This window comes from Oncorhynchus masou, chromosome 13 (assembly GCF_036934945.1).
Source record: "Oncorhynchus masou masou isolate Uvic2021 chromosome 13, UVic_Omas_1.1, whole genome shotgun sequence".
Taxonomy (NCBI): domain Eukaryota; kingdom Metazoa; phylum Chordata; class Actinopteri; order Salmoniformes; family Salmonidae; genus Oncorhynchus; species Oncorhynchus masou.
In genome coordinates this window covers 12,701,605-12,715,937 of record NC_088224.1, presented here as the reverse complement: position 1 = coordinate 12,715,937, position 14,333 = coordinate 12,701,605, and the positions used below count along the sequence as shown (strand labels likewise).

At 48.1% G+C, this 14,333-nt stretch overlaps 1 protein-coding gene across 3 annotated transcripts in view; it reads right to left on the bottom strand.

Moving 5' to 3' along the window:
* Positions 1–14,333, bottom strand: part of LOC135551748 (CUB and sushi domain-containing protein 3-like) — an 826,047-nt gene that overhangs the window by 401,163 nt on the left and 410,551 nt on the right. For all 3 annotated transcript variants that reach the window (XM_064982949.1, XM_064982950.1, XM_064982951.1), the window contains one exon: positions 971–1,058. In XM_064982949.1, coding sequence (XP_064839021.1) covers positions 971–1,058 — 88 coding nt within the window. The remainder of the gene's footprint in view (positions 1–970; positions 1,059–14,333) is intronic.

The following is a 14,333-nucleotide window of genomic DNA, read 5'->3' as shown; positions in this document are numbered from 1 at the left end:
ATGTCACGCTCATGGCACTGCCTTCATTCTGGTACCTGACTATGTCACGCTCATGGCACTGCCTTCATACCGGTACCTGACTATGTCACGCTCATGGCACTGCCTTCATACTGGTACCTGACTATGTCACGCTCATGGCACTGCCTTCATACCGGTACCTGACTATGTCACGCTCATGGCACTGCCTTCATACCGGTACCTGACTATGTCACGCTCATGGCACTGCCTTCATACTGGTACCTGACTATGTCACGCTCATGGCACTGCCTTCATACTGGTACCTGACTATGTCACACTCATGGCACTGCCTTCATACTGGTACCTGACTATGTCACGCTCATGGCACTGCCTTCATACCGGTACCTGACTATGTCACGCTCATGGCACTGCCTTCATACTGGTACCTGACTATGTCACGCTCATGGCACTGCCTTCATACCGGTACCTGACTATGTCACGCTCATGGCACTGCCTTCATACTGGTACCTGACTATGTCACGCTCACAAAACCAGTGCCCCGACACAGCCTGTACAAAACCAGTGCCCCGACACAGCCTGTACAAAACCAGTGCCCTGACACAGCCTGTACAAAACCAGTGCCCTGACACAGCCTGTACAAAACCAGTTCCCTGACACATCCTGTACAAAACCAGTGCTCTGACACAGCCTGTACAAAACCAGTGCTCTGACACAGCCTGTACAAAACCAGTGTCCCGCCTCTCCTGGCATGACCTTCCTAAAGTCAGATCTTCTCCGGGCCCAGTGGGTGGTGCTATGTTAGTAGGGGTCGATTCTTCACCACAACATGACCTACCTGAAGTCAGATCTTCTCCGGGCCCAGTGGGTGGTGCTATGTTAGTAGGGGTCCATTCTTCACCCCAACATGACCTACCTAAAGTCAGACCTTTTCCGGGCCCAGTGGGTGGTGCTATGTTAGTAGGAGTCCATTCTTCACCCCAACATGACCTACCTGAAGTCGGAGCCCATCCTTTTGCCGTTCTCTGGCTCCCCCGGGTCGGGACAAGAGTTGGACGCCTGCTTGATGCCCCCCTCATTCACTGGACAGGGGGAGATAAGAGCAGAGCATTATGAGATATACAGGAGAGCAGTCAGAGAGGGCCAGAGAAAGAGGACAAGGGGCTCTATCTCATGCTGGCCCTGTGCCTCTGTTCTTAAATAATAGTCACCACACCAACACTTATCATGTACATGGTCTTAGGTGAACAGCAAGATGGTGGAGGAGAAGCAACGCTGAGAGGACAGTAGACTTACATGGACCATCTAGATTCTAGATTATGGCACTGGTTTCTCTGGGATATCATGTTAATTATAGCTAAATATTCATTCCCTGCGTTCGTCACATCCCACTGGACACACACTGGTTGAACCAATGTGGAATAGATATTGAATTGACATCTGTGCCTAGTGGGATACTACATTTCAATATTCCAATAAGAATGAAAGGTCATGGTAATTCATATGACTGTAGGGCTGTTTGAAAGGTTAGATGTTTAGATACTGTTGCTCTGCATGGATGAATAAGGTGAACCCTATCCTCTTCACTGACTAGTGACTCTATGCTACTCTCGCTATGTCCCGAGTACATTGGAGCTGGACGTACTTGTAGGAAATGAGGTAAGACCAGCATTGACCTTAGCATCCATGGAGTTTCATGTTTTATTAATGTACTTTCATTTTTCTCCTCTGAGCTTTACGACTGTTGTGGTGGTGGTGGTCACGGGCCTTGTGGGTGACATGAGGATGATTCATTTGGATCACTTTCCATCTGAGGCTGAGAGTGGAGTGTCCGTTTTTATTTTCCCTCTGACTGAACGCCACTCACACCATGGGCCATTAACGTTCTCCACTCACCCTGGTCTGACTAGAGGGAGAGGAAAGGAGGGGAGAGGGAGGGGAGAGATATTTTGGTATTTTTTTAGGATCCCCATTAGCTGTTGTGAAAGCAGCAGCTACTCTTCCTGGGATCCACACAGAACATAGAACATGACATAATACAGAATATTAAAAGAGCAGAGGAGGAGAGAGGAAAAAGAGTGGGAGGAGAGCTGGAGAGGAGTGGGAGAGGAGTGGGAGAGGGGGAGGAGAGGGAGAGGAGTGGAAGGAGAGAGAGAAGAATTGGAGAGGGAGAGGAGAGGAGTGGGAGAGGGAGTGGAGAGGAGTGGAAGGAGAGAGAGAGAATGGTTGGAGAGGGAGAGGAGAGGAGTGGGAGAGGGAGATGAGTGGGAGAGGAGTGGGAGAGTAGTGGGAGAGGAGTGGGAGAGGGGGAGGAGAGGGAGAGGAGTGGGAGAGAAGTGGGAGAGGGAGAGGAGAGGAGTGGAAGGAGAGAGAGAAGACTTGGAGAAGGAGAGGAGTGTGAGAGGGAGAGGAGTGGGAGAGGAGTGGGAGAGGGAGAGGAGAGAAGTGGAGTGGGAGAGGGAGAGGGAGAGGGAGAGGGAGAGGGAGAGGGAGAGGGAGAGGGAGAGGGAGAGGGAGAGGGAGAGGAGAGGAGTGGGAGAGGAGAGGAGAGGGAGAGGAGTGGGAGAGGAGTGGAAGGAGAGAGAGAGAAGAGTTGGAGAGGGAGAGGAGAGGAGTGGGAGAGAAGTGGGAGAGGGAGAGGAGTGGGAGAGGAGTGGGAGAGGGAGAGGAGAGAAGTGGAGTGGGAGTGGGAGAGGGAGAGGGAGAGAGAGAGGGAGAGGGAGAGGGAGAGGGAGAGGGAGAGGGAGAGGGAGAGGAGAGGAGAGGGAGAGGGAGTGGGAGAGGGGGAGGAGAGGGAGAGGGAGAGAAGTGGAGTGGGAGTGGGAGAGGGAGAGGGAGAGGGAGAGGGAGAGGGAGAGGGAGAGGGAGAGGGAGAGGGAGAGGAGTGGGAGAGGAGAGGAGAGGGAGAGGAGTGGGAGAGGAGTGGAAGGAGAGAGAGAGAAGAGTTGGAGAGGGAGAGGAGAGGAGTGGGAGAGAAGTGGGAGAGGGAGAGGAGTGGGAGAGGAGTGGGAGAGGGAGAGGAGAGAAGTGGAGTGGGAGAGGGAGAGGGAGAGGGAGAGGGAGAGGGAGAGGGAGAGGGAGAGGGAGAGGGAGAGGGAGAGGGAGAGGAGTGGGAGAGGAGAGGAGAGGGAGAGGAGTGGGAGAGGAGTGGGAGAGGGGGAGGAGAGGGAGAGGAGATGGAGAGGAGTGGGAGGAGTGTGGGAGAGGAGTGGGAGAGGGAGAGGAGTGGGACAGAGAGAGGAGAGGAATGTGATGAGAGAGGGAGAAGAGCGGGACAGGTAGAGAGGAGAAGGGGGAGGAAAAAGGGAGGAGAAGGGAGGAGGGGAGAGAAGAGGAGAGAAGAGGGAACAGATGGAGAGAAGAGGAGAGGAGAGATGAGAGAAGAGGGTAGAGGAGAGGAGAGGAGAGAGAAGCGGGAAGAGTAGAGAAGAGAGAAGAGAGAAGAGGGAGGGAGGGAAGAGGGAAGGAAGGGAGAGAAGAGGGGAGGAGAGGAGAGATGAGAGAAGAGGGGAGAGGAGAGGAGAGAAGAGAGAAGAGAGAAGAGAGAAGAGAGAAGAGGAGAGAAGAGGTAAGAGGAGAGAAGCGAAGAAAGAAGAGGGAAGAGGGAGAGAAGAGGGAGAGGAAGAAGCAGGGCTAGTATCTCCACCAAGCTGTCCGACCATGCATCTCAATGTTTTACAGTTGTTTATGACTTTCAGATAGAATGTGCATTTTAATTAAATTAGCTTCGCTGTGATAAAGACTTTGGTCCTGAGGGGTTGGAAGTAGTTTGTATTCTTTTTGAAGTTCAGGTTAATATTAAAACCGTAGTCAAACTGAATTACCATTTTGTGTTGCTCACTAAGCAACCTCTTCGTAAGATACATGTATACTACCAACACAGTGACAACCATGTCCATTCACATCTCCATCCCAAAATAGCTCTATGGCGTAATGACAAGCACACTCAAGTCTTGCCACACTTAGTTGTCCTAACAGGTCTTCTAGGATGTTCTTCCATCTGTCCTGTCCTATCTAGGTCTATCTGAACAGATGGTGTCCATTACTATTGATGTGTCTATGTGGCATGACATGAACACTCCGCTGAGTGCTGATCCTCTGATCCGCCAGTCCAAGCTCCATCTCGGTGTCTTGTTTATCTGCTGCCTAATGGGGGATGCCAGTACATAGGGTCAGAAAGCAGATTGCATAATTCATAACGATGGTGAATTAGATGGGTGATCAGTGGCTGGGTCTACGACACAATGGCATGTGTTCCAGATGACATTCCACTCCCTATATCAGACATGTGTTCCAGATGGCATCCCACTCCCTATATCAGACATGTGTTCCAGATGACATTCCACTCCCTATATCAGGCATGTGTTCCAGATGGCATCCCACTCCCTATATCAGACATGTGTTCCAGATGACATTCCACTCCCTATATCAGACATGTGTTACAGATGGCATCCCACTCCCTATATCAGACATGTGTTCCAGATGACATCCCACTCCCTATATCAGACATGTGTTCCAGATGGCATCCCACTCCCTATATCAGACATGTGTTCCAGATGGCATCCCACTCCCTATATCAGACATGTGTTCCAGATGACATCCCACTCCCTATATCAGACATGTGTTCCAGATGGCATCCCACTCCCTATATCAGGCATGTGTTCCAGATGGCATCCCACTCCCTATATCAGACATGTGTTCCAGATGGCATCCCAATCCCTATATCAGACATGTGTTCCAGATGGCATCCCACTCCCTATATCAGGCATGTGCTCCAGATGGCATCCCACTCCCTATATCAGGGGTGTGCTCCAGATGGCATCCCACTCCCTATATCAGGCAAGTGTTCCAGATGGCATCCCACTCCCTATATCAGGCATGTGTTCCAGATGGCATCCCACTCCCTATATCAGACATGTGTTCCAGATGACATCCCACTCCCTATATCAGACATGTGTTCCAGATGGCATCCCACTCCCTATATCAGACATGTGTTCCAGATGGCATCCCACTCCCTATATCAGGCATGTGCTCCAGATGGCATCCCACTCCCTATATCAGGCATGTGTTCCAGATGGCATCCCACTCCCTATATCAGGCATGTGTTCCAGATGGCATCCCACTCCCTATATCAGGCATGTGTTCCAGATGACATCCCACTCCCTATATCAGACGTGTTCCAGATGGCATCCCACTCCCTATATCAGGCAAGTGTTCCAGATGGCATCCCACTCCCTATATCAGGCAAGTGTTCCAGATGGCATCCCACTCCCTATATCAGGGGTGTGCTCCAGATGGCATCCCACTCCCTATATCAGGCATGTGTTCCAGATGACATCCCACTCCCTATATCAGGCATGTGTTCCAGATGGCATCCCACTCCCTATATCAGGCAAGTGTTCCAGATGGCATCCCACTCCCTATATCAGGCATGTGTTCCAGATGGCATCCCACTCCCTATATCAGGCATGTGTTCCAGATGGCATCTCACTCCCTATATCAGGCATGTGTTCCAGATGGCATCCCACTCCCTATATCAGGCATGTGTTCCAGATGGCATCCCACTCCCTATATCAGGCATGTGTTCCAGATGGCATCCCACTCCCTATATCAGACATGTGTTCCAGATGGCATCCCACTCCCTATATCAGGCATGTGTTCCAGATGGCATTCCACTCCCTATATCAGGCAAGTGTTCCAGATGACATCCCACACCCTATATCAGACGTGTTCCAGATGGCATCCCACTCCCTATATCAGGCAAGTGTTCCAGATGGCATCCCACTCCCTATATCAGGCAAGTGTTCCAGATGGCATCCCACTCCCTATATCAGGCATGTGTTCCAGATGGCATCCCACTCCCTATATCAGGCATGTGTTCCAGATGGCATCCCACTCCCTATATCAGACGTGTTCCAGATGGCATCCCACTCCCTATATCAGGCAAGTGTTCCAGATGGCATCCCACTCCCTATATCAGGCAAGTGTTCCAGATGGCATCCCACTCCCTATATCAGGCATGTGTTCCAGATGGCATCCCACTCCCTATATCAGGCAAGTGTTCCAGATGACATCCCACTCCCTATATTAGACGTGTTCCAGATGGCATCCCACTCCCTATATCAGGCAAGTGTTCCAGATGGCATCCCACTCCCTATATCAGGCAAGTGTTCCAGATGGCATCCCACTCCCTATATCAGGCAAGTGTTCAAGATGACATCCCACTCCCTATATCAGGCATGTGCTCCAGATGGCATCCCACTCCCTATATCAGGCAAGTGTTCCAGATGACATCCCACTCCCTATATCAGGCAAGTGTTCCAGATGGCATCCCACTCCCTATATCAGACATGTGTTCCAGATGGCATCCCACTCCCTATATCAGACATGTGTTCCAGATGGCATCCCACTCCCTATATCAGACATGTGTTCCAGATGGCATCCCACTCCCTATATCAGACATGTGTTCCAGATGGCATCCCACTCCCTATATCAGACATGTGTTCCAGATGGCATCCCACTCCCTATATCAGACATGTGTTCCAGATGGCATCCCACTCCCTATATCAGACATGTGTTCCAGATGGCATCCCACTCCCTATATCAGACATGTGTTCCAGATGGCATCCCACTCCCTATATCAGACATGTGTTCCAGATGGCATCCCACTCCCTATAGCAGACATGTGTTCCAGATGGCATCCCACTCCCTATATCAGGCATGTGTTCCAGATGGCATCCCACTCCCTATATCAGGCATGTGTTCCAGATGGCATCCCACTCCCTATATCAGGCATGTGTTCCAGATGGCATCCCACTCCCTATATCAGGCATGTGTTCCAGATGGCATCCCACTCCCTATATCAGGCAAGTGTTCCAGATGGCATCCCACTCCCTATATCAGACATGTGTTCCAGATGGCATCCCACTCCCTATATCAGACATGTGTTCCAGATGGCATCCCACTCCCTATATCAGACATGTGTTCCAGATGGCATCCCACTCCCTATATCAGACATGTGTTCCAGATGGCATCCCACTCCCTATATCAGACATGTGTTCCAGATGGCATCCCACTCCCTATATCAGACATGTGTTCCAGATGGCATCCCACTCCCTATATCAGACATGTGTTCCAGATGACATCCCACTCCCTATATCAGACATGTGTTCCAGATGACATCCCACTCCCTATATCAGGCATGTGTTCCAGATGGCATCCCACTCCCTATATCAGACATGTGTTCCAGATGACATCCCACTCCCTATATCAGACATGTGTTCCAGATGACATCCCACTCCCTATATCAGGCAAGTGTTCCAGATGGCATCCCACTCCCTATATCAGGCATGTGTTCCAGATGGCATCCCACTCCCTATATCAGGCAAGTGTTCCAGATGGCATCCCACTCCCTATATCAGACATGTGTTCCAGATGGCATCCCACTCCCTATATCAGACATGTGTTCCAGATGGCATCCCACTCCCTATATCAGGCATGTGTTCCAGATGGCATCCCACTCCCTATATCAGGCATGTGTTCCAGATGGCATCCCACTCCCTATATCAGACATGTGTTCCAGATGGCATCCCACTCCCTATATCAGACTTGTGTTCCAGATGGCATCCCACTCCCTATATCAGACATGTGTTCCAGATGGCATCCCACTCCCTATATCAGACGTGTTCCAGATGGCATCCCACTCCCTATATCAGACGTGTTCCAGATGGCATCCCACTCCCTATATCAGACATGTGTTCCAGATGGCATCCCACTCCCTATATCAGGCAAGTGTTCCAGATGGCATCCCACTCCCTATATCAGGCAAGTGTTCCAGATGGCATCCCACTCCCTATATCAGGCATGTGTTCCAGATGGCATCCCACTCCCTATATCAGACGTGTTCCAGATGGCATCCCACTCCCTATATCAGACGTGTTCCAGATGGCATCCCACTCCCTATATCAGACATGTGTTCCAGATGGCATCCCACTCCCTATATCAGACGTGTTCCAGATGGCATCCCACTCCCTATATCAGACGTGTTCCAGATGGCATCCCACTCCCTATAGCAGGGGTCTCCAACCTTGTCTATCATGAAAGCTACTTTTCAAAATGTAAACAACGAGCTACTCATTTTTTTTCAAGCTTTCAAATAGGCACATTCTTCTCTTCCCCAGGTCTTAGTGTACAATATACAGTGCACCTGGTAAAATACTGGTCAATAAATGAATCTAGACAACTCTAAAGGGTGCCCTATAACTGTTATCTCAGTTTTTTTTCCCTGGATTTAGACATTTATTTTTTTACTCTCAAAATTACAATTGTTCACAGATAAAACAACTAAATATGATGTTCTGAGTCCATGTCAATGCTTAAAACACCTACTTTTTGGTCTGGAAGAAAACTAACACATTTAGATTTTTTTATGTAATTCCCCTTTAATTGCACATCTAGCCCTTTAATTGCGCATCTGGCTCTTTAAACACCTCTGGCCCTTTAATTGCGCATCTGGCTCTTTAAACACATCTAGCCCTTTAATTGCGCATCTGGCTCTTTAAACACATCTAGCCCTTTAATTGCGCATCTGGGTCTTTAAACACATCTAGCCCTTTAATTGCGCATCTGGCTCTTTAAACACATCTAGACCTTTAATTGCACATCTGGCTCTTTAAACACCTCTGGCCCTTTAATTGCACATGTACCAGTGAGGAATGTGCCAGTCGAGTGATGCTTCTGTACTGGTGCTGCTCATTTTATGGGAAAGTTTGCAAATAACAAATAATAGAAACAAATGATTTACTTACTCATTATATATTTCTGCCAGGTAAGCCTACTTTGCAGTTATTATTTAATTGAGAAGGTTTTGGGGAAATGATTTCTGTCAACCTACATGATGGTTATCACATCAACTGGCTACACATGGAGTAACAGACAAACACGCCCACCACACACACAGACAGACAGGGACAATATTGCTGGAAATGAATTTGCAGATAGGTTTGGCTTTTTTTAAGCCAATAGTGGCTAACCAGGGGTGGGATGATATCAATGTTGCATTGATGAGATAGTAGCTGGGAACTTAAGGTGTCTGATTCTTGTGAGATTTGTTCATGACATTATGCGTTGAAAAAAATTGGATTTACTTTCAGAATTGTTTGGCGAACTACTCATATGTGGGCTGCGAGCTACTGGTAGCTCACGATCGACCTGTTGGAGACACCTGCCCTATATAGTGCACTACTTTTAACTAGAGCCCTCTGGGCACTGAGTCCTATGCACCCTGGTCAATAGTAGTGCACCACATAGGAAATAGGGTGACATTTGGAACGTACACAATATCCTGACTCTTGATTCCTGATTCCTATATCATTTCTTTTGGGTTTAGTACGAGGAGCACATCATGTTGTGATGAAGACAGGAACCAATAAGGACAGCAGGAGGAACGGAGGGAGACACATCATGTTGTGATGAAGACAGGAACCAATAAGGACAGCAGGAGGAACGGAGGGAGCACATCATGTTGTGATGAAGACAGGAACCAATAAGGACAGCAGGAGGAACAGAGGGAGACACATCATGTTGTGATGAAGACAGGAACCAATAAGGACAGCAGGAGGAACGGAGGGAGCACATCATGTTGTGATGAAGACAGGAACCAATAAGGACAGCAGGAGGAACGGAGGGAGACACATCATGTTGTGATGAAGACAGGAACCAATTAGGACAGCAGGAGGAACGGAGGGAGCACATCATGTTGTGATGAAGACAGGAACCAATAAGGACAGCAGGAGGAACGGAGGGAGACACATCATGTTGTGATGAAGACAGGAACCAATAAGGACAGCAGGAGGAACGGAGGGAGCACATCATGTTGTGATGAAGACAGGAACCAATAAGGACAGCAGGAGGAACGGAGGGAGCACATCATGTTGTGATGAAGACAGGAACCAATAAGGACAGCAGGAGGAACGGAGGGAGCACATCATGTTGTGATGAAGACAGGAACCAATAAGGACAGCAGGAGGAACGGAGGGAGCACATCATGTTGTGATGAAGACAGGAACCAATAAGGACAGCAGGAGGAACGGAGGGAGCACATCATGTTGTGATGAAGACAGGAACCAATAAGGACAGCAGGAGGAACGGAAGGAGCACATCATGTTGTGATGAAGACAGGAACCAATAAGGACATCAGGAGGAATGGAGGGAGACACATCATGTTGTGATGAAGACAGGAACCAATAAGGACAGCAGGAGGAATGGAGGGAGACACATCATGTTGTGATGAAGACAGGAACCAATAAGGACAGCAGGAGGAACGGAGGGAGACACATCATGTTGTGATGAAGACAGGAACCAATAAGGACAGCAGGAGGAACGGAGGGAGCACATCATGTTGTGATGAAGACAGGAACCAATAAGGACAGCAGGAGGAACGGAGGGAGACACATCATGTTGTGATGAAGACAGGAACCAATAAGGACATCAGGAGGAACGGAGGGAGACACATCATGTTGTGATGAAGACAGGAACCAATAAGGACAGCAGGAGGAATGGAGGGAGACACATCATGTTGTGATGAAGACAGGAACCAATAAGGACAGCAGGAGGAACAGAGGGAGACACATCATGTTGTGATGAAGACAGGAACCAATAAGGACAGCAGGAGGAACGGAGGGAGCACATCATGTTGTGATGAAGACAGGAACCAATAAGGACAGCAGGAGGAACGGAGGGAGACACATCATGTTGTGATGAAGACAGGAACCAATAAGGACAGCAGGAGGAACGGAGGGAGCACATCATGTTGTGATGAAGACAGGAACCAATAAGGACAGCAGGAGGAACGGAGGGAGCACATCATGTTGTGATGAAGACAGGAAGCAATAAGGACAGCAGGAGGAACGGAGGGAGCACATCATGTTGTGATGAAGACAGGAACCAATAAGGACAGCAGGAGGAACGGAGGGAGCACATCATGTTGTGATGAAGACAGGAACCAATAAGGACAGCAGGAGGAACGGAGGGAGCACATCATGTTGTGATGAAGACAGGAACCAATAAGGACAGCAGGAGGAACGGAGGGAGCACATCATGTTGTGATGAAGACAGGAACCAATAAGGACAGCAGGAGGAACGGAGGGAGCACATCATGTTGTGATGAAGACAGGAACCAATAAGGACAGCAGGAGGAACGGAGGGAGCACATCATGTTGTGATGAAGACAGGAACCAATAAGGACAGCAAGAGGAACGGAGGGAGCACATCATGTTGTGATGAAGACAGGAACCAATAAGGACAGCAGGAGGAACGGAGGGAGACACATCATGTTGTGATGAAGACAGGAACCAATAAGGACAGCAGGAGGAACGGAGGGAGCACATCATGTTGTGATGAAGACAGGAACCAATAAGGACAGCAGGAAGAACAGAGGGAGCACATCATGTTGTGATGAAGACAGGAACCAATAAGGACAGCAGGAGGAACGGAGGGAGCACATCATGTTGTGATGAAGACAGGAACCAATAAGGACAGCAGGAGGAACGGAGGGAGACACATCATGTTGTGATGAAGACAGGAACCAATAAGGACAGCAAGAGGAACGGAGGGAGCACATCATGTTGTGATGAAGACAGGAACCAATAAGGACAGCAGGAGGAACGGAGGGAGACACATCATGTTGTGATGAAGACAGGAACCAATAAGGACAGCAGGAGGAACGGAGGGAGCACATCATGTTGTGATGAAGACAGGAACCAATAAGGACAGCAGGAGGAACGGAGGGAGCACATCATGTTGTGATGAAGACAGGAACCAATAAGGACAGCAGGAGGAACGGAGGGAGACACATCATGTTGTGATGAAGACAGGAACCAATAAGGACAGCAGGAGGAACGGAGGGAGCACATCATGTTGTGATGAAGACAGGAACCAATAAGGACAGCAGGAGGAACGGAGGGAGACACATCATGTTGTGATGAAGACAGGAACCAATAAGGACAGCAGGAGGAACGGAGGGAGACACATCATGTTGTGATGAAGACAGGAACCAATAAGGACAGCAGGAGGAACGGAGGGAGACACATCATGTTGTGATGAAGTCAGGAACCAATAAGGACAGCAGGAGGAACGGAGGGAGCACATCATGTTGTGATGAAGACAGGAACCAATAAGGACAGCAGGAGGAACGGAGGGAGACACATCATGTTGTGATGAAGACAGGAACCAATAAGGACAGCAGGAGGAACGGAGGGAGCACATCATGTTGTGATGAAGACAGGAACCAATAAGGACAGCAGGAGGAACGGAGGGAGACACATCATGTTGTGATGAAGACAGGAACCAATAAGGACAGCAGGAAGAACAGAGGGAGCACACAAAGCATTTAATAGAAGAGAGATCCATGGCAATTTAATGTTCAGGGACTGTAATGAAATGGACCCCAAGAACCATAAAACAGCCTCAAAACGTCAGCTGGGGAGCAGTTAGAAAATGTGTCTTCAGAAATGCAGTAGGGCTTGTCTTGAAAGATAGTGAAACGGGTCTTATACGAACCATGTTGTTTTCATACATATTGGAAGAGATTTTTCCAATTTTTCTTTTAACAAAAAGTGAGGTAGGATGGCAGTGGAGAAAGAAAGAGACATATTATGTCAAATGGCAACTGACTGGATGATAGTGGGGTAAAATAGAGAGAGATTGTATCAGAGGGCAGTAAAATGGTTTGATAGCGGGGTAAGATAGAGAGAGATTGTATCAGAGGGCAGTAAACTGGGTTGATAGTGGGGTAAGGTAGTGAGAGATTGTATCAGAGGGCAGTAAACTGGGTTGATAGTGGGGTAAGGTAGTGAGAGATTGTATCAGAGGGCAGTAAACTGGGTTGATAGTGGGGTAAGGTAGTGAGAGATTGTATCAGAGGGCAGTAAACTGGGTTGATAGTGAGGTAAGATAGACAGAGATTGTATCAGAGGGCAGTAAACTGGGTTGATAGTGTGGTAAAATAGAGAGAGATTGTATCAGAGGGCAGTAAAATGGTTTGATAGCGGTGTAAGATAGAGAGAGATTGTATCAGAGGGCAGTAAACTGGGTTGATAGTGGGGTAAGGTAGTGAGAGATTGTATCAGAGGGCAGTAAACTGGGTTGATAGTGGGGTAAGATAGTGAGAGATTGTATCAGAGGGCAGTAAACTGGGTTGATAGTGAGGTAAGATAGACAGAGATTGTATCAGAGGGCAGTAAACTGGGTTGATAGTGTGGTAAAATAGAGAGAGATTGTATCAGAGGGGAGTAAACTGGGTTGATAGTGGGGTAAGATAGTGAGAGATTGTATCAGAGGGCAGTAAACTGGGTTGATACTGGGGTAAGATTGCGAGAGATTGTATCAGAGGGGTAAACCAGATTCAAACCTAATGTGACGTGCGGCCAATAGACCAGCCAGGCAACACGATATGGCTATTTTTGAAACAGTATATCCCCTTGACATATACAGGATCAAAAATGGGGGAAAAAATTATGGTACAATTCAATGAGTCGCACAGAACAAGAATGAAAAAAACAAGTACTTGATAGAAAGTTCTGGAAATCACTGGAAAACAATGTTTCTTTGCTCAATAAGTGAATGTGGTTCTACAGGCATTCTTAAATAGAATATGCTAAGAATCAAATCAAATCCAATTTTATTGGTTGCACATACACTACAGTTCAAAAGTTTATGGCCACTTAGAAATGTCCTTGTTTTTTCAAAGAAAAGCACAATTTTGTCCATTAAATTAACATCAAATGGATCAGAAATACAGTGTAGACATTGTTAATGTTGTAAATGACTATTATAGCCGGAAACGGCAGATTGTTAATGGAATATCTGCATAGCCGTGTAGAGGTCCATTATCAGCAAGTCCAACTGGCAGCTTCATTAAATAGCACCCGTAAAACACCAGCCTCAACGTCAACAGTGAAGGAGCGACTCCGGGATGCTGGCCTTCTAGAGTTGCAGAGTTCCTCTGTCCAGTGTCTGTGTTCTTTTTCCCATCTTAATCTTTTTTTTATTGGCCAGTCTGAGATATGGCTTTTTCTTTGCAACTCTGTTGCCTCTTCACTGTTGATGTGGAGACTGGTGTTTTGCAGGTACTATTTAATGAAGCTGCCAGTTGAGAACTTGACACTCTAATATACTTGTCCTCTTGCTCAATTGTGCACCAGGGCCTCCCACTCCTCTTTCTATTCTGGTTAGAGACAGTTTGTGCTGTTCTGTGAAGGGAGTAGTTGTCACGTTCTGACCATCATTCGGGTGTGTTTTCCTTGTTTTAGTGTTGGTCAGGACGTGAGCTTGGTGGGCATTCTATGTTGTGTGTCTGG